At 50.5% G+C, this 20,169-nt stretch overlaps 1 protein-coding gene and 1 pseudogene across 2 annotated transcripts; one reads left to right on the top strand and one right to left on the bottom strand.

Annotated features, from left to right (window-relative positions):
* Window positions 1-3,542: 3,542 nt before the first annotated feature.
* Window positions 3,543-3,642, bottom strand: LOC116890368 (annotated as a pseudogene).
* A 3,413-nt stretch (window positions 3,643-7,055) lies between these two features.
* Window positions 7,056-14,703, top strand: Fhl3 (four and a half LIM domains 3). Of its 2 annotated transcripts, none has more exons than XM_032898447.1 (6): window positions 7,056-7,460; window positions 11,999-12,175; window positions 12,267-12,441; window positions 13,390-13,559; window positions 13,645-13,855; window positions 13,944-14,703. In XM_032898447.1, exons 2-6 carry the CDS (start codon window positions 12,020-12,022, stop codon window positions 14,096-14,098), a joined length of 867 nt encoding a protein of 288 aa, XP_032754338.1. In that variant the 5' UTR covers window positions 7,056-7,460; window positions 11,999-12,019; the 3' UTR covers window positions 14,099-14,703. The 2 variants fall into 2 exon arrangements, with proteins under 2 accessions (XP_032754338.1, XP_032754332.1); XM_032898441.1 differs by having other exon boundaries at window positions 7,057-7,533.
* The last annotated feature ends 5,466 nt before the right edge of the window (window positions 14,704-20,169 follow it).

Genomic DNA, 20,169 nt, shown 5'->3' with positions numbered 1-20,169 from the left:
AATTGTATCTATAAGCAGAATAGAAAAGAATCATGTAATGGCAATAAAGCTCTGAGTCCTTCACAACCATCAAAGTTGTGAGGTCTGGCAGACTTAACGTAAGGTAGTATAATGTGTTGGAGAGAGCCTTGAACTGTGGAGGGAGTGCTCTGGTCCCAGCTCTGCTCTTAACCAAGAAAAGTAGTTTTGCTGAGGCTTGGTATCCACATCTAGTCATAAAATAGTAAAATAATGCTATACTCTCAGGACTGTGAGGTTTAAATGACGTAATACGTTCGCAGTGCTCCATGTTCGGCTTACTTGTTAGCAGGTTCACAGTAAAGTTGTTGTGTTTCCGGTCTCGTTTTGTTTTCTTGTTAGTTCGTTTTATTGGGTTTGGCTTAGTCTAATTAGGTTTGGCGTTTTGAGGCAGTGTCTAGCTATGTAGGCCTGGCTGCACTGAAACTCATAGACCAAGCTGGCCGCAGATTCTCAGGGATCTCTTGCATCTGCAAAGAGCTTCGATTACAAGTGTGTGACAGTGTGTCCCCCCCAGCTATCCTGTTATTCCTGTCACCACTAAAGCTACCTTTAAGTAGCACGGGAGAGAGTTGGACCTGGCCAACCATCACACATCACAGCAGTGTTTGGGGCTATTTGAGCTCTCCCCCACACCCCGATCCTCCTCCCCTCCCACTCCACACACCACCCCCACTCCCTGCTCCTCCCCAACCCCGGCTCCCGCCCCTCCCATCTCCACCGTCTGTCGGTATTTGGAACCTTTTTTTTTTTTTCTCGGAGCTGAGGCCTGAACCCAGGGCCTTGCGCTTGGTATTTGGAACCTTTCCCACTACCTGAGACTAACCTTCAGCAGGCTCTTTTTTTGTTTTTGTTTGAGACAGGATGTCACAATGTCGTTCTTGCTGTCCTAGAAGTCACAATGTAGAGTTTAATACTGAGATTAAAGGCACGCACCACTACCCAGGCTCCTCAGGCTTCCACAGACTCTTTATTGTATCCATTTCACGTGACACTGGTCACCTCTCTAGCAGAAGAACACCACCACAGAAACCCTCTTCGGAGAGAGAGTCGAGGGGACAAGAGGATCACAAAGTCACAGTATAAAAAGTCTTTTTCCTTCCTCTACACGCTTGATCTTTGTTTGCCCAGCTAGGTCCACGTGCATGAGGAAAAATTCCGTTTTGTGTGTCATCCTTGGAAACAAGCTACTTCATGATCTAGCCTGTGACCGCCTTCCCAGTCTCATCTCATGAGGCTTAGCTATGTGATAGAATGACCAGATGGTAGCTGTATCCACGCCTGCCTTGTCCCCTGAAGAAGTATTAGTGGTCAGCAGTGTCTGGGGAAGCCATCACTGTACCCTGGAGGTGGGGACTCTAGAGATAGCCCTGGATTGGCATTGTACAACTATTAGCTTGGCATTTAGAGCCACATCACCCAACTCTTTGTAATCACTTTGTACGCTGTTGTTGTTGTTTTAAGACTAAGAGAGGTGGGGGTTGGGGATTTAGCTCAGTGGTAGAGCGCTTGCCTAACAAGCGCAAAACCCTGGGTTCGGTCCTCAGCTCCGGAAAAAAAGAAAAAAGAAAAAGAAGAAGAAAAAAAAAAGCTAAGAGAGGTGATAACTACCACGCACATGGGACCTACACACAGCTTTTAGCCACGTGTTCTCTCTGCCTCCCTGCCGTGCTCCGCCTGTCACTCATGTTCCCCTCTGTTACACCCTTGTGGGCTTGAAAGCACAAAGGACGTCTCTAGGGATTTGAAAGAGAGTATTTACTAAGCTTGAGGCTTGTGAGGGCTCTGCACACTGCAGTGTGAGGAATGAGCAGTAAAGCCAGGGAAGGAAGGGTATTTTCTCCCTAGGAGGAAGGAGGTCTTGCGGTTGCAGGCACCAGAGAGTGATTCAGCACCCAGAGGAAGCCATGAGCAGCTTGGCAGAAGAGAGCCAGAACATTCTTTCGAAAACTCTTGCAAAGTAAGAAGACAAGATGGGGCTTCTTGAGTTTGAGGTAGGGAAGTGTGCATAGAGATCTCCTGGGTGGGAAGGAACACACACACACACACACACACACACACACACACACACCACACTTTAACTGAAGCCCGTCTCCAAGCACTCTGCTTCCAGCTCTGGCTCAGGCACACCTGTTTCTCAAGAAGGGGGGAGAAGACAGATGGGGAACAGGGACAGAGAGTCCATGAGGCTGATCCCTGAACTCCCTGGGGCACATCTTTCTGGGCCAATGGAAAGAGAGTGAGCAGGGAAATGTGAGTCCACTGGAAATGGAGAGGAGAAAGGTCACAGCCCCCACGGCCTGGGTCTCCCTCCCCCAGGCTGGCCAAGGCCACAGATCTCCTAACTTTCTCTGACCTTTAGACTCTAAGTCCTAACAGCAGAACCTTAGCACTTGACCATGAAAGGGAAGGAGGGAGGGTTCCCACCTACTGAAGACTTAGTGCCTGGTCTTCTCCAGTCCTCAACTATGGTATCCTTGAGGGAGAGACTGCCTTCCAGAGGTTCACTGACTACCCAGGTGATGGGTACGATCACTTTTGACATGGAAACGTTGACATTTGACAGTCTGAGTTTCAATCCTGACTTTGACATTCTTGGCAGCTACTCACTGTATTTGCATTCCCCTTCTCCATCCCTCTCCCTCTCCCCATTCCCTCTTTCTTTACAGGGGCTCACAATGTAGCTCTGGCTGGCTGTATAGACCAGACTGGCCTCCAGCTCACAGAGATCTGCCTATCTAGGCCTCTTGAGTGCTAGGATTAAAGGTGTAGGCCACCACAAGTCCAGCCTCCATTTTCCCATGTTTGTTTGATGTTGTTGCAGGTTAGGTGACCATAATAGAACAAATAATTATACAATAAAATTTTATTTAAAGGGACTAGAAAGATGGCTCAGCAGTTAAGAGTACTAGCTGCCGGGGTTGGGGATTTAGCTCAGTGGTAGAGCACTTGTCTAGCAAGCGAAAGGCCTTGGGTTCGGTCCCCGGCCCCGAAAAAAAAAAAAAAAAAAAAAAAGAAAAGAAAAAAGAAAAAGAAAAAAAGAGTACTAGCTGCCACTACCCAAAGACTATACAAGGACTGACCCTGGGCTCCAACCTCATAGGTAGCAATGAATAGCCTAGTAAGGGCACCAGTGGAAGGGGAAGCCCTTGGTCCTGCCAAGACTGAACCCCCAGTGAACAGGATTGTTGGGGGGAGGGTGGTAGTGGGGGAAGGATGGGGAGGGAAGTACCTATAAAGAAGGGGAAGGGGAGGGGTCAGGGGGATGTTTGCCTGGAAACTGGGAAAGGTAATAGCAATTGAAATGTAAATAAAAAACACCCAATTTAATAAAGATGGAGAGAAAAAAAAAAAGAATACTGGCTGCTCTTCCAAAGGACTGTGGTTCAATTCCCAGCACCCTTGTGGCTGCTCACAACTGTCTGTAACTCCATTTCTAGAGGCTCTGACCCACCTCACACAGACATATATGCAGGCAGAACTCCAATGTACATAAAATAAAAATAAGTCATAAAAATTATTTTTAAAATATGGAATATTTTATGAATTTGCAAGTCATCCTTGCACAGGGACCATGCTAATCTCTGTATCGTTCCAATTTTAGTATCCGTGTTGCTGAATCAAGTCCCATTTTTCTCACCTTTGAGAAGAAGATTAGAAATGTATATTTAGGGCTGGTGAGGCAGCTCAGTGGGTAAAAGCACTTGCTGTGAGAGCCTGCTGGCCTTAGTTCCTGACTTAAACCCATGCTGGCAGACTCTAACTGACTCCAGGGCCAGCAAGATGCCTCACTGGGCAAAAGCACTTGCCACCAAGCCTGACTATCCCCAGGACCTACATGGTAATAAGAAAGAACTCATTCCCACAAGTAGCCGCTGACTTCCTATATGTGTATACACACACACACACACACACACACACACACACACACACACCACTGTTTTAGAATTTATGTATTTTTTATTTATGTGTATATGTTTGTCTTTGTGTGAGTGAATGTCACCTGTGCTCCTGTCTGAGGAGGTCAGAAGAGGGCATCAGATTCCTTGAAGCTGGGGTTAACAGGCTGTTGTGAGGTGGGAGCCGAGCCCAGGTCTTCTGGAGGAGCAGTTCACTGGCTATTGTGTCAGCCTGACGCAAACTAGAGTAACTGTGGAAGAGGGAAACTCAATTAAGAAAACGACCCCCACCACATTGGCCTGTAGGGAAGCCTATGGTAGGCTTGTGGTAGGCTTGTTTGATGGTCGGTTGCTCGCTGTGACTCCTGGGCTGGTGGTCTTGGGTGCTAGTGTGACGATGACGATGACGACAACGACGACAGGCTGAGGAACTCATGAGAAACACCAGTGAGTAGCATGTTCTGCTACAGTTTTTTTTTATAAAGATTTATTTATTATATATGTATATCAGTATATTGTACCTGTCTTCAGACACACCAGAAGAAGGCATCGGGTCTCATTACAGATGATTGTGAGCCACCATGAGGTTGCTGGAAATTGAACTCAGGACCTCTGGAAGAGCAACCAGTGCTCTTAACCACTGAACCATCTCTCCAGCCCTGGCTCTGGCATGGTTTTACCTCCAGGTTCCGTCCCTGCTGGAGTTCCTGCCCTGACTTCCCTTGATGATGCTGCTATGTGGAATTGTAAGCTGAAATAAACCGTTGACTCTCTAGCTTGCTTTTGGTTACGGCGTTAGAAAACTAACAGCAAGCAGGCTCATGCAACAAACTATCTCTCTAGCCCCCCTAATTCTATTTTTAAAGAGAACTGACTCCAGAGAGTTGTCCTCTGACCTCTGACACAAGCACACAGGTACACTAGCACTAGCACACACATGTGAACACACACACACACATACGCACACAAACCACCCACATATATGCTATATATGTACATATATATGTTTATTGGATAATTACGTGAGTTCGTGTATTTAAAGTGCTTAGGGAGTGGTGCGCACTGAGAGTTCACAGAGTCTGGGATCTTGGTAAAGCCCTTCAGTAGCACTTCAAGCCATAAAAACAAGATGAAAGATCGGAGGATGAAGTACCTTTACTGCTCACTCATACCTCAGGGCTCAGTCCTAGTTAGGGTTTCTACTGCCATGAGGAAACACTGTGACCAAAAGGCAAGTTGGGGAGGAAACAGTTTATTTGACTTATACTTCAACATCACAGTGCATCCTTGAAGGACGTGAGGACAGGAACTTAAACAGGGCAGGAACCTGGAGGCAGGAGTCGATGCAGAGGCCATGGAGGGATGCTGCTCACTGGCTTGCTCCTCATGGCTTGCTCAGCCTACTTTCTTACGGAATCCAGGACCACCAGCCCAGGGATGGCATCACCTGAAATGGCACTGGACTGGGTGTTCCCCCATCAATCACTAATTAGAAAAATGCCTAGGGTTGGGGATTTAGCTCAGTCGTAGAGGACTTGCCTAGCAAGCGCAAGGCCCTGGGTTCGGTCCCCAGCTCCGAAAAAAAAGAAAAAAGAGAAAAAAAAAAAAAGAAAAAGAAAAAGAAAAATGCCCTACAGGCTTTCATACAGCCTGATCTTATGGAAGCCTTTTCTCAGTTGAGGTTTCCTCCTCTCAAAGACTCTAGCTTGTGTCAAGTTGACATAAAACTAGCCAGCGCACTTTCCCACCATTGTCCTCACTTCATGTCAGGACAGACAGACAGACCCCTGCTGTCTGCTCCAACCAGGAACGATGGTGTTTCCTGCATTCCTGTACATTTAGAGTTCCCTAGACCTGAGAGACAAGTCCCAGAGGAAGGGCCCACCCTTAGACTCTCTATTCACTGGCTAGACTCCTGATAGCAGGTGGCTGGCAGGGAGTAGCAGGGGGGTCTAAATGAAAGCAGTGTGTGACATTCTTTCCTCATTTACTGCAGGTCAAACACTGGAGTAGATACTGGGAATGCGGTAGTGAACAACAACAACAGAAACAAAAACAAAACAAAACAAAACAAAAAAACCCGACCCAACCTCTGCTCTCGTGGCATTTGCAATTTAAGAATCAACAGCATTGTGGTTGGGGATTTAGCTCAGTGGTAGAGCGTTTGCCTAGCAAGCGCAAGGCCCTGGGTTCGGTCCCCAGCTCTGGGAAGAAAAGAAAAAAAAAATCAACAACATTGAAGCAATTCTTTAACTTTAAAAGGAAACCTGGGGGTTGGGGATTTAGCTCAGAGGTAGAGTGCTTGCCTAGGAAGCCCAAGGCCCTGGGTTCGATCCCCAGCTCCGAAAAAAAGAAAAAAAAAAAAAAAAAAAAAGGAAACCTGGCCTGGTGATTTGTTTTAGGACCTAGGAACCAGACCCTATGTACAGAACGATCCTCACCAGCCTTGAAGGCTCTTAATCCCCGCAAACTACCTTGGCTGGATGCAGCCTTGGATCAGGGAAGCCTCTCTGGGCATCTGAATCATCACGGAGATGCAAAGGTTATTACCAGGGTTAGTTTGTTGTCTCTTGTTTTGCAAACAGCACAACAGAGCTTCCCCACCCCACCCCCGCCCTCCAGATCAAGGCTATTTATTTCTAGTGACAAGCCTGAGGATCCCAGGGGGGTTGGCCTCAAGGACCTGGATGGACCTCATGTCCCTGGCAGGCGCCAGTCCTCCCTTCCCGAACTAGGGTAGAAGCTGGAGGGTCAGAAACTACACAAGTTCCCTCTCTTCTTAACCACCCCTGCCTACACCAACCCAACCACTCACATTGTTCACACACCCTCTCAAGAAACCCAAAGCCAATGGGACCTAGGATTAGGGTCTCCCTGAGCCTGAAAGGTCAAAATTATTCCTGGGCACTATTGAAACCTCAGTGCCAGGACACAGCTGAAATTGGGGAGGCTGTTGCCTGGGCTTTCGCCACTCGCTTATAGAATAAAAATCCTTTGAAATTGAGGAGGATAGAGGCTCTCTCTCTTTAACCCAAGTTTCTAGAAAAAAAAAAACCACAAACCCTTGATCTCCACTGGTAAATCAGAATCAAAACCACGCCTCCAGCAGGCTGGATTAAGGCCTCTTCCCAAGCTAAGGTTTAGTGTAACATCTGGGGATGAGCTAGAGGGAAAAGAGGAGGGGGTCTGGTCCCCAGATGGACTCTAGCTAAATCCTGGAAGCCCGGTATCCCTGGCCTGGGGTCGCTTCCAGAAATCCCCCGGGGTCGGAGGGGCGTAGAGGGCGGGTCAGGCTGCAGGGGGCGAGCAAGGAGTGGTCGAGAAGGTCAGAGCGCCAGATTCGCCTGGGCTGGGCTCGCGGCAGGCAGGAGGGGGCGGGGTCTTGCCCCCGCGGGCGGGTTGGGGGCCCGGGGGCGGGGTCCGGGCGGGGCGGGCCGGCGCACTTCCTCGGAGGCTTAGGGCCGCGCGCCCACTCGCCCACACAGTCTGTCGCAGCAGGCTACCTCGCCGCGGCTCTCTCGGCCCCCTCGGCCCGGCCCGCAGGTAGGAGCCGCCGGGAGATCGGCTCCCGCCCCACCCACGCCGCTCGCGCCCAAGCTCCCGCGCCCGCTTCGAGGTGAGAGTCCCCCCGCCCCAGCTTCCAGCCCCTGTTTCCGCGCTGCGTTCGGACCAGGGTTGGCGCCCGGGCCCCCACCCCTGTCCTCTGCTGGGACATCTCGAACACGGGATCCCGCGCGCCTGCACGGACCCCAGCGCTCTGCGCCTCGGTCGGGCGGGGACCGCCCGAGTTGCAGGGGGTTGGGACCAAGTTTGAACTAGAAAAGCTTTGGAGGTAGCAGGGTTGGAGAAACTGAGGCTCTTAAGGAGTCTGGTAGAACAGGCAAGGGCGCGCGCCCCAGGAGGCTACCCGGACCACACCAGTGGTGGCTGAGAATGGCCGGATAAACTTCTCGAGGCGCTGCCGGGGACCCGGGTTCTGTGGAGCAATTTAAGAAGCAAAATGTATGACCCCAGGGAACTCATTGCTAGCGCCCTTCCCAGGGCCTTGGAAGGCCCCGAGGCTGGAGCTTGTTAGACTATGGCTAAATCTGCCTCCCTGAGGCCTAAAGAGACTCTCAGGTGAGAGACACTGAGACGCTGAGAGACCAAGACTTGGATGCACAGGGACAGAGATCCTCAGAGTGGAGGCCCCACTGGGACACAGTTCCAGAGATACAGGAACACCTTCACCCCAACACAAAGACAGCAGCCCAAGGGTACCGAGAGGTACGGAGTGGAGGCTAGAGTTCACTGAGGAGAGACACCTAGTGTGTTCACTGACAGCTGCCCCAGGCCTGAAAGGGTGGAGGCAAAGCTAGGGGGAAATTGAGTCTTAGCCAGCCCATCCCCCAGGAGGCAGAGGACCTGAGGCTGTAACGCTGAACTGAAGAAAGAGAGCCCCGTACAGCCACTAAGACAGCGCCAACTTATTTTTAAACTCAAACTTGGACGCTCTGCCTCAGCCCTAGGGGACTCTGGGGTGAATGAAATGTTCCTCTCCTGTCCTCAGAGCAGCTGCTGGATCCGCTCCCTTATCCCCTTCTCCCTAAACTGCTTTGACTTCCAGGCCCTGTGGGCAAGAGGGGCGGTGGAGAGTTTGGGATTGGTGCCTGGTTGGGGGACAGGGAGAGGGAGGGTTAGAGGGGGCTCTAATTTCTCCCCTAAGTCTCTTGTCAAGGGGGAGGGGTCTTTTCTAAGTCTGAGTCACAGCTGTGGGGTCTGGCCAGGGTCCTCGTGGATTTGGGATATGTGGGGGAGCGGGAGGCGGGGAAGGGGGGTATACCAAAGGGTTGAGCAGTTGGCATGGGTGATTGGAAAGACTTCTGGGTGTCTTCCAATGGCAGGTTGACAGCTGGGGAGGAGAGCCAGCCCCAGCGTATCTCCCGTTCCCCCCTCCCCCCATGACTGCCCCTTCCACCACTATCATAGCATTTCCAGGCAGAGCTCTCCACTGAGGGATAGGTCACTTGTGCTCCAATTGCTGAACAGTCTCGGCCATGCCCCTAGCCTGCCCCTAGTGTCTTGTGCTGAGCTCTAAAGGAGCTACACTCTGTCCTGCCTTTTGGTGTGCGGCTTGTAGTGACCGTGGGGTATGTATTGTGTAAGACATCGAGCAAGTGTGTGCCCCCGGGAACTACCCATCTGTAAGGTCTTTAAAGTTCCCCCTCCTCCTGTGTCCTGCTGACTGGTCTCAGGGGTTCCCTGAGACTCCTGAGGTCACATCCCAGGCCAATTCCCGCTTCAGGCCTGCCTGAGACCCACCGTCTGACCCCAGTAGGAGTTGAGGGACTTGTAGTAAAAATACAAGTGACTACCGTTTACTTACATAAGGCTACAGACTTATGACTGGCCAGACGCTGTTCTGGGGATTGTCACATTTAAACTCAACAGCTGTCTTAGGAGAGGGAGGTAATAGTATCTCATTTAACTAGATGGACAGTCTTGGGGCATGAAAACTGTGTACCCAAGGTCACAGGATTTCAAGTCGGGTTTATATTTTGTGACCCAAGCAAGCTGTTATACACTGGACACCGTACGGAAAGATATGCTGCCACTCTTCTCTCAGAAGTTCACTGGGGTGTGCGTGTGTGTGTGTGTGTGTGTGTGTGTGTGTGTGTGTGTGTGTGTGTGTGTGTGTTTAGTAAGGCATGGAGATATGTGTGTTAGTGGACATAGCAGATTGGGGTCATCTGGAAGACCCACTGTCTCCTCTAATCTACCCCCCTCCTACCCCCCTACTCCTCCATCCCCTTCACCTCCTCACCCCCCTCACTCTCCCACCCCCTACCTGCTACGAGGAATACAAACCATCTCCCAGCTCACCTTTCTAGTCCTCCAGCCTTGCCAGGGATGGGGGTGGGGTGGGGGGGGACTGGGGAAAAGACAAGTGGGCCTTGGTGGTGCCCTTCACTCTGTCCTCGTTAGAGACATAGATTAAGGGATTGGGAGATTCTGGGAAGGAAGCAGAAGGCACACCCATGCCCTATTTGGGGTGCCTCATCTCATTGTGGTGACTGGCTCTGAGGGGGTGGATCCAGGGCTAGCCTGGACCTGGGAAGGTAGCTGCTGCCGCTACTGCGAGCCAAGCCCGGAAGGAAGGGCTCCCAAGTGGACTCACGCCACAGACCACCTGTATTTGCTGTTGTGGCTAACAGCCCAGGCGATCCTCAGAGGCTGGGCCAGAGGAGACCAAGACCTGAATGACGGTGGGGGGAGAAAGGGAGGGGGAAGAGGAGGTTCTCTTCATCCTTTAGCGTAACCCCTACCTGAGGACTCTCCCCTTTGAAGACTTCAGCTTTGGTCTGTCCAAAGCTTTGGTGCGTCCTGCTTTGGGTGTGAACCAGGTGTTCTCCCACCTTGTGGAAGGGAAAGTTCAAACTCATAAGCCACAAAGAGGTGGGCCCTTCAAGGCTTGGGACATCTGTTGTTGCCTGAAGTCTGAACTCTAAGGCAAGGCAGACCAAGGTGTTTGGTGAGAATTTCCTGTACTTGCTGAGAGGGGTGTGTGTGTGTGTGTGTGTGTTGGGAGGGCGGGGAATGCCTTTCCTTCATCTTAAGCCAGGGCAGCCATGGAGAAGGGGGTTGGTAGGATCCTTTGCGCACCCCCCTTTAACTTCCTCCAGTCTCCTGTGCAACAATGACACCATCCCCCTTCCTGTGGGTCCTGGGGGATCTTCCTCACTGTCCAGCCCTTTGAAAGCTTGCTTCATAATGGAGCAGGGTGGAGCAGGGGAACTCTGACTTTGGGGCCAGGGAGACTGGAATTGGCCAGCAGAAGAGACCGGGAACCCCATTTCCCTGCCCCCCCATCCTTCATGCTCCTGTTCCAGAGGCAGCTGTGTGGGTGACCTCATCCCACAAACATGCTTTGTTCCTGAGAAAATGGAAAGTGTCTGAGGTTTGGTGGGGGGCTGGGTGTCTGCAGCAACAGCACTCAGGACTCCCCTTGTCTTACTCCCTGTTAAGAAGGGACCCCACTGGGGCTCCAGGGGCTCCCACCTTCTCAGCTTTCACTACTCTGGCCTCAAACCCTGGGAACCCAGGGAAGGTAGGCAGAGGCAGCCTGTCCAGATGCAGGGGACTTTGCAGGGCTAGAACGGGCACCTGGCAGGAGGAGCAGGACACTGCCCTATCTGTGTGTCTCCATTTCCTTCCGCCTCCCTGGGCATCTCGGTTTTTCCCTTTTTTCTCCCTCTGGTTGGCAAAAAGCTAACATCTGGCCCTCCGTGCTGCCACAGCTGCAGTAGATGTCACAGCCAAGATTGCCCGGGCTGGTGTGACCAGAGACACAGCAGAGGTGGTAGGGATGAGGATGAGGTCCGGCTGGGGAAGTCTGGCTGTCCAGCTTGCAGGGTTTCCTTCCTGCCTGAACCTAAGCGGAGCCTCTCAAGTTCTTGCTGCTTGGCTGATTCCCCTGGGAGGGGAGGCCCAACTTCTCACACCGACGTGCACCATTCATCAGACAAGCATCTCTCTAGCAGTCCATGATTTCCTGCATCTGCATTGGTAGGGAGTTGGGGGTGGGGGAGAGCACACAAAACAGCTCATTCCACCTAAAACTCCCCCAGACCGGGAGTCTAGATAATTAGCCCCTATGATTCGTATCCTGGGAGTCAGGAGGTGAGAGTGTTGTCTATATGCAGTAGGGTTGGCGGCCTCTGTCCTGGCCTTTGGCACCCTAGGGACAGTCCAGAGAGTGGAAGCAAACCTCAGGCTAGGGCAGGAAATGAGTCACTGACCCAGGAAAAGCCCCCTCCCCCCAGATCAGCCAGGGCCTAGATAAGAAAACTTCTGCTTCCTGATTTTTTTTCCTGACCCCTTCCTATTCTCGCAGTCAAATACAGAAATAAACATGGAAGATTTGAGCATACACTTAGCGTGCACTGGGTCCCCAGAGCGGTCCTCCCCCATCTCCACCTGCATCTAGCATCTCCTATGCCCCCTTTCTTTTTTGAATGCAAGGAGGTTTTTTGTTTTGTTTTGTTTTAATCCAGGACTATGCTACAGTCCTTCTAAGTAAACTCTGTCCATCTTCCTAACAGGGCTCACTGGGCACCGCCACCATGAGTGAAGCATTTGACTGTGCAAAATGCAATGAGTCCTTGTACGGCCGCAAATACATCCAGACAGACAGCGGCCCCTACTGTGTTCCCTGCTACGACAACACCTTCGCCAACACCTGTGCCGAGTGCCAGCAGCTCATCGGCCATGATTCAAGGGTAAGGACCGGACCAAATGGGTGAGAGTCCGGGAAGACGGGTGGGAGAGGGCCAAAGATAAACCCGCCCCCGCTTTGTCTCCCCCCTGAAGGAACTGTTTTATGAGGATCGCCACTTCCACGAGGGCTGCTTCCGCTGCTGCCGCTGCCAGCGTTCCCTTGCCGATGAACCCTTCACCTGTCAGGACAGTGAGCTTCTCTGTAATGAGTGCTACTGTACAGCCTTCTCTTCCCAGTGCTCTGCCTGTGGGGAGACCGTCATGCCCGGTATGTCCCAGGGCCTCTACCCAGCTTTGGGAATTGCTATCTGAGTAAGGTCTTTTCGTCTACCTGTCTCATACATGTGTGGGGGTTGATGTGAGCAGAGACCTACACATGCTGGATGTGTACGTGAATGTGAACATCCTGGAACCTGTGTGGAACTGTCGTACATGTATGTTCTTGAGAGCTTATTGCACACAGGGAATAGCACACCCGGCTCTCTCTACACATGACAACTTGGCAGGTACCAAAACTGACAAGCTGGAGGCTAAGTGTATCGGACCAGTAGGCCTAGGGAACCCCTTAGGACTCACCATAGGCACAACAGCTGACGTGTCTCACACACACGGGCGTCAGTGTGTGTGTGAAGACACGCGTGTTTGGCAGCCTGAGATTCTCAGACTTGCTGCTTTGAAGTTTTGGGTGCAGAGATCAAGCTGTAGGCTTACAGTGTATGGTGACTTCTATGCCTGATGAGTGTGTGGGGATTTGGCATGTGTAGGGAAGGATAGACCTAGAATATGCAAAGGCTTAGGCTGTACTGAACCTGCCATTCCCTAGGGCATTGGACTTTGTGGAGGCAGAGTAGCCTGGTTAATGAGACCTTGCCTGAGTGTTAAACTGGGAGCTCTGGTAGATAATGGTTATTTAACATGTACTAGAACAACATATATTTTACAGAGGCTTGATGTATGTTAAAAAGACATGGAGGTTTAACATGTGTGCTTAGCGTGTGCTGTACCATCTTGTAAGTTTGAGGGGGAGAGTTTGGCGTATGTAATATGCCTGGTAGCAGTCTCGCTTGGTGTGCATGGACGCAACTCTGCTAGGTTACAGAAGCGATGGGGACAGGTTACAGGCGCAGTGGGGCCAGCTTGGGAAGAAGAGTTGGCAGAGTGGACCTCAGAGAGTTTGTTTGGGCCACAGTCTAAGTGGGATTCCTGTTTCCCACAGGGTCCCGGAAGCTGGAGTATGGAGGCCAGACGTGGCATGAACACTGCTTTCTGTGCAGTGGCTGTGAGCAACCACTGGGCTCCCGCTCCTTCGTGCCTGACAAGGGTGCTCACTACTGCGTGCCTTGCTATGAGAACAAATTTGCTCCTCGGTGTGCCCGCTGCAGCAAGGTGGGGGCTGGGCCTGTGAATTCAGGGTAAGCTCTGTTGTGGGTGGGAATCCTCACTCCCCTGATGATGGACGATGCCCCCACAGACGCTGACCCAGGGCGGAGTGACATATCGCGATCAGCCCTGGCATCGAGAGTGCCTGGTCTGCACTGGGTGCCAGACGCCCCTCGCAGGGCAGCAGTTCACATCCCGGGATGATGATCCCTACTGTGTGGCCTGCTTTGGAGAACTCTTTGCACCCAAGTGCAGCAGCTGCAAGCGCCCCATCACAGGTGGGAGCGGCAGCGAGGGCGCAGGTAAGAGCGCAGATGTGATGATACTGGGTGAGCCTGAGGGGCAGCAGTGTCCCCAGACCTGCAGAGCTAACCTCCAGCCTTCCTCCAGGACTCGGTGGAGGCAAGTACGTGTCCTTCGAAGACCGACATTGGCACCACAGCTGCTTTTCCTGTGCCCGCTGCTCCACCTCCCTGGTGGGCCAAGGCTTTGTACCAGATGGAGACCAAGTTCTGTGCCAGGGCTGCAGCCAAGCAGGCCCCTGAGCCCAGGCTCCTGACTCCTCTTTCCTCAAACCAAGGGTTCAAGACTATGGCTCCTTTTCTGAACCACTTCTGGGGCCCAGCCCCTCCCTAGAATGGGCCTCCCCAGTTCCCCACTCATGGAGACTTCAAGATTCAGTCACCCAATCCTAACATATCCCACTGGTACTCCCTGAGCCGAAATCTGGGCTCTTGTGAAACGCCCATGATTTAAGCCATTCTCCAAGTCTGGACTCTAGAAATGAGTCCTTCCCACATCAAGGCTCTGGCACCCCCATCCCTCCAAATATGGACTCCTGAGAGGCATGGGCCTCTTTAAATCTAGACTTCTAGGGTAGATTTTTAGTTTTCCTGCAGATGCCTAAGAAGTCTTCAAAAGTAGATTGTACCCCCGGTTTGACCTCACCCCCATCCCACCCCTATTTCTGGGCTGCATCCGTATGTATAGCAGATTAGGGGCTCCCTGGTTAGAGGGTTGTAAGGTTCAGGGTGCTGTTCAGCCTATGAGTACCATGTTATTTCAGCTCCATGTTGCCCGGAGATAGGCAGCAGGAAGGTTGCTCACCCTGTTTCCAGAGAATGCAATAAAGCAGTGTGAGGGAACACAGGCCCCCGTGTATTTGTCGAGAGGGTGAAGGAAGGTTCCAAGGCTGAGTCAGGCTTTTGTGAACCTAGTGGGCGGGCCGTGGGGTGGGGTGGGGATTCTCTCCCCAGGAAGAGGATCCCCTCTGGCAGCCACACCGGTCTCTCTTGAGCTTGGCCAGCCTCCCCACTACTGGTGGAGGGCTCTTTCTTCTGTAAGCGAGGGAGGGATTGGGAGAGGTGCCAGACCGAGCCGAGTGGCAGTGGGTTTCTTGGTCTGGTACAGATCTCCCACCCCCAACAGCCCTGCCTCAACACGACATAGAAACACCGAGTTCTGATCCCCAGTTGGACCCAGACCCTCAACCCCCTTCCCCCTCTTCCCAAGGATTAGTGGGGGCGGCTCAGGATCCGCTCAGGGCCGCACGTTTTTTTGCCAAAAAAGGCAAGGATGCAGCTGCACGCGCCGCGGGAACATCTGGATCCGATTCCCAGCATGAATGGGTCATGGCCCCGCCTCTCGTGATTCACTGGCGGGGGCGGGAGTGAGCCGGAGGGCTGTCCCCTGAAGTGGGGCGATGGGGCGGAGCACTCCCCTGCTGGACGCCCAAGCCTGGCCGCTGGCTCTGCGGTTGGACTGTGGCGGCAGGTATGCGCCTGGGTGGTTGAGGCAGTCTCTGGAGGCGGAGACCGCAGGGGTGGAGGGGTGAGGGGTCTGCCAAGAGGAAACAGTGAAAGTGTAGTACCTCCCGAAATCACCCTCAACACTGGGCCGGCCTTCTCAGAGGGGTAGACTCCTGGAGTCATCTGCCCAAGCTCGCAATGACAATCACCTGAAGACCCAGATACTGGCAACCTCTGGCCTTTACTGGGTGAGGAGTAGGGTCTAATTGTATAGTCCAGGCTGATCCTCCTGCCTCAGCCTCCAGAAAGGTGTGAGCCAACCAGCACACTCAAAAAAAAAAAAAAAAAAAAAAAGTTGGCGTGTGTGTGTGTGGTGTGCGCGCGCGTGTGTGTTGTAATGGGTTTTTTTGTTTGATTGTTTGCGATGGTTTCCCTGTGTAGCCCTGGCTGTCCTGGAGCTCATTCTGTAGCTCATGCTGGCCTTGTTTGCCAAGCAAAAGTGGAGAGGTCAGAGGACAACTATGGGAGTCCGTTCTCTCCACCATGTGGGGGTGGGGGTGGGGGGACACGACTCAAGACTCAGGTAGGAAGATGACGGTAAGCACCCTGCAGCAGAACCCTCTCAGCGACTGCCCTACATTTTTATGAATACCCAACATAAAACGTTTGTAGGTTTACATTTTCTGTTTCTTCCACCAACCGGGGACCTGCCTCTTATGCCCTTGCTTTCCCAGCTTCCTGGACTCCCAACTTTTGCTACAAGTTCAATAAACTCTTTTTTTTTTTTTTTTTTTTTTTTTAAGAGTTATTTATTTATTTCATGTATGTGGTTACACTGTCGCTGTCTTCAGACACACCAGAAGAGGGCATCAGATCCCATTACAGATGGTTGTGAGCCACCATGTGGTTGCTGGGAATTGAACTCAGGACCTCTGGAAGAACAGTCAGTGCTCTTAACCGCTGAGCCATCTCTCCAGCCCCTCAATAAACTCTTGTTAAGGCAAAATAGTCTAAGCCTCGAAGATAACTGGGGAAAGGCCCAGAGACCTAAAAACATAGGCTGGTTTGGGGAAGCACAAATAATTTCTCATGGAGGAAGTGCCAAGCTACTAAAATGGAAGGCAGAGCTGGGGTGGTCAAAAGTCAGATGCCAATGTAAACAGACCTCACCCTGCTGGTGAGCAGCCCTTGGAAATGTGGAAGCGGGGGCATTGGAGGGTCAGTGTGAGAAAGATCATTCTAGCCGTGTCTGAATAATGGATTAGCAGGGTAAAATGAACAGGCTGATCAGAACACTCATGCATCGGGCCAGGAGATCATGAGACAGTAGCAGCCAGAAGGGAAGAGGAGAGCTTGGTGACTGATTGGAAAGCCCAGTGCAGAGTGAGCACAGAATAGCAGTTAGCTACCAGGGAGGCTTCAGACCTGAGGCTGAGGGAGAATAGCATGGTTTAAATCTGCTCACCTCGTTTATCTCAATATAAACTTATTCAGAAAAACGTGTTAGTTTGTATAAGCTTGGTACATGCCTATAATCCTAGCACTTGAGGTGAGGCAGGAATGAAGGAACATCTTTGGCTGCATAGTGACTAGGAAAAGAAAAGGGAAAAAGAAAAAAAGAAACAGGAAAAAGAAAAAAAAAACACATGCACAGGAAAGAAAAAGGAGAAAAGATGCTGTATCTTTTTTTTTTCTTTAGAATTATTTTATGTATGAGTACACTGTAACTGTCTTCAGACACACCAGAAGAGGGCGCCAAATACCGTTGCAGATGATCATGAGCCACCATGTGTTGCTGGGAATTGAACTCAGGACCTCTGGAAGAGCAGTCAGTGCTGTTAGCTGCTGAGCCATCTCTCCAGCCCAGGATATTGTATCTCGAGTATAAAAAATGTTAAGGGGTTGGAGAATTGTTTTAGTGATAGAGCATCTTTTAAGGCCCTGGCCTTGGCACCTACACACACAGACACACTTTAACTCAAGTAACAAAATAAGACGGAACAGTTGTCTTTCTATGCCAGATCACCAAGGCTTATCCGCTTATTTTTTGTTTGAGACGTGCGTGTGAGTGTCTGTGTGGATGTGTACATGCCTCTGTGTGTGTGCACATGTACACACAGAAATCAGCATTGGGCATCAGTTGCACTCTCTCTCCTCTTATTCCTTTGAGGTAGTATCTCTCCTGGCGACTATGTTTTCTTAGCTAGATTAGAAACCAGCAAGCCCCAGTTATCCTCCTGTTTGCCAGCTTTGGCGCCAGGGTTACAGGGTTGTGCTGGGATGCCCAGCTTATTGAGTGGACAGTAGCAAGTCCAGTCTTTTTTTTTTTTTTTTTATCCCTTTTAATAATTTTTATTTTTTTTTAAAGATTTATTTATTTATTTTATGTACAGCATTCTGCCTGCCTATGTGACTGCAGGCCAGAAGAGGGCACCAGATCCCATTACAGATGGTTGTGAGCCACCATGTGGTTGCTGGGAAATTGAACTCATGACCTCTGGAAGAGCAGTCAGTGCTCTTAACCACTGAGCCATCTCTCCAGCCCAATTTTTATTTCTTTATGTAATGTATATGAGTACAGCATATCTGTCTTCAGACACACAAGACCAGAGCATCAGATCCCATTACAGATGGTTGTAAGCCATCATGTAGTTCCTGGGGAATTGAACTCACGACCTCTGGAAAAGCAGCCTAACTGCTGAGCCCTCTCTCCAGCCCCTTTTTCTTTATTTCTTTTTTTTTTTTTTATTCATTTATTATATGTAAGTACACTGTAGCTGTCTTCAGATACACCAGAAGAGGGCATCAGATCTCCTTACAGATGGTTGTGAGCCACCATGTGGTTGCTGGGAATTGAACTCAGGACCTCTGGAAGAGCAGTCGGGTTCTCTTAACCACTGAGCCATCTCCCCAGCCCATTTCTTTCTTTCTTTTTTTTTTTTTTTTTTTTTAAAGGTCTCACTTACCCTTGGCCTTTGCTGGCTAATTTATTTTTATTTTACATGTACAGTTATTTTGCCTGGATGTACAGATGCACACGACATGCAAGAAGTACTCATGGAGGCCAGAAGAGGTCATCAGAACTGGCATCAGAGGGCACCAGTTCTTAGCTGCCATATGGTTGGGGGAATAGACCCGCTTCCCCATGGAAGAGCAATCAGTGTTCGTCAATCTCTCCAGGTCCCCAATTCTTTCTAAACAGGAGACTTATTAGGGTTATAATTTATATGCCACCAAGTCATTCACTTTAAGTGCAAAGTTGATAGAATTGCACAACTCTTGCCACTTCCGGAAGGGTTCCTTCTGCACATTCTGAGTCTCTTCTTCTTTTTTTAAATATAGAATAGAGTGTATTGAAGGCATGGGGAGGGGAGTTAAGAGGGTAGTAGGGGAGAAAGAGAGAAGTAGAAAAATAGAAGAGGAGAGGAGTAGAGTAAAGCGGAGGCTGAGCATGAGCAAGTGGAAAGAAGGGGGGAAGGGACTGGGGAGAAAGGGGAGAAAGGGGGAAGAGGGTAAGAGCGAGAGAGAACAAGAGGAAGCAAGAGCCTGAGTCTTATCACAAGCAGCTACTCCCTTCCTTTCCATGGATTTGCCTGTCCCAGCATTTTGTCTGAACAAACACTTTGTTTTCTTTTAGTGCAACCACTGAAAGCCATGATTTTAAGATTTATTACTTTATGTGTATGAGTACACTGTTGCTGTCTTCAGACACACCAGAAGAGGACATCGGATCCCATTACAGATGGTTGTGAGCCACCATGTGGTTGTTGGGAATTGAACTCGGCCTTCGGAAGAGCAGTCAGTGCTCTTAACCGCTGAGCCATCTCTCCAGCCTGAACAAACACTTTTTGATTGTTTTCGATTCTTTTCGATGGAGTCTTTATATGCTGTTCTGGCTGGTCTCAGGCTTAACTTCTTGCCTGAGGCACTCAAGTGGACAGTTGTGTCCACCCTGTGCCTTCTTTCTTTCATCTTAAATGTTTTATGCACTCTTTATTTTGTGTTTCTTAAAGATTTATTTTTATGTGTACGCGTGTTTTACCTGTGTGTATGTATGGTGCACCATGCGATGCTTGATGCCCATGGAGGTTAGGAGAAGGTAACGTGTCCCCTGGAACTGGAGTCATGGATCATTGTAAGGTGACATGCGAGTGCTGGGAACCAAACCTGGGCGTTCTGGAAGATAGCCACTGAAGCGTTATACCAGCCCCTTCCGTCTCTATGGAGCATGATGCTTTCGTGGTTCCTTAGAGCATTCCCTCACTGCTGAACAGTATTCTCTGATAACACGTTTATCCATTCACCCATGAATTAGGTATGTATGTATGTAAGAGTGGATGGCATGTGTACCGGGGTGCCCACTCATTCCTTGGACCTGGAGATGCAAGTGGTTGTTAGCTACCTGATTCACGTGCTGGGAACTGGATTCAGATCCTCCAGAAGAGCAGCGAATGCTCTTAACTGCCCAGCCATATCTCCAGTCCCAATTAGTGGACTCTTGGGTTTCATGCAGTTTTGGTGAATTATGAATAACAGGAGCATATGGACAATGTTTTCATTTCTCTGCCTAGAGTAGGCATGTAGTAGAGTCCCTTTTCTTGTTTTTTTTCTTTTTGTTTTCTTTTTTTTTTTTGGTTCTTTTTTTCTGGTTCTTTTTTTTGGAGCTGGGGACCGAACCCAGGGCCTTGCGCTTCCTAGGCAAGCGCTCTACCACTGAGCTAAATCTCCAACCCCGAGTCCCTTTTCTTGTGTTGATGTTGAAACCCGTGCCTTGGATTTCGCACATGCATGTGTCCATGCGTGTATCCGTGCGTGCGTGCGTGCGTGCATGCGTGAATGTACATGTTGTTTTGAGATAGGGTCTTATC

The sequence above is a fragment of the Rattus rattus genome, chromosome 1 (assembly GCF_011064425.1).
Source record: "Rattus rattus isolate New Zealand chromosome 1, Rrattus_CSIRO_v1, whole genome shotgun sequence".
NCBI classification, from domain to species: Eukaryota; Metazoa; Chordata; class Mammalia; order Rodentia; family Muridae; genus Rattus; species Rattus rattus.
The sequence above is the reverse complement of the archived record's forward strand: the minus strand, read 5'-3'. Positions and strand labels throughout refer to the sequence as shown.

Bases quoted from the DNA above. Each gene is read 5' to 3' on its own strand.
- Fhl3 (XM_032898447.1), top strand. From the start codon at position 12,020: ATGAGTGAAGCATTTGACTGTGCAAAATGCAATGAGTCCTTGTACGGC. The intron at 12,442-13,389 runs GTATGTCCCAGG...TGTTTCCCACAG, and splicing joins TGGGGAGACCGTCATGCCCG to GGTCCCGGAAGCTGGAGTAT. The intron at 13,856-13,943 runs GTAAGAGCGCAG...GCCTTCCTCCAG, and splicing joins GAGCGGCAGCGAGGGCGCAG to GACTCGGTGGAGGCAAGTAC.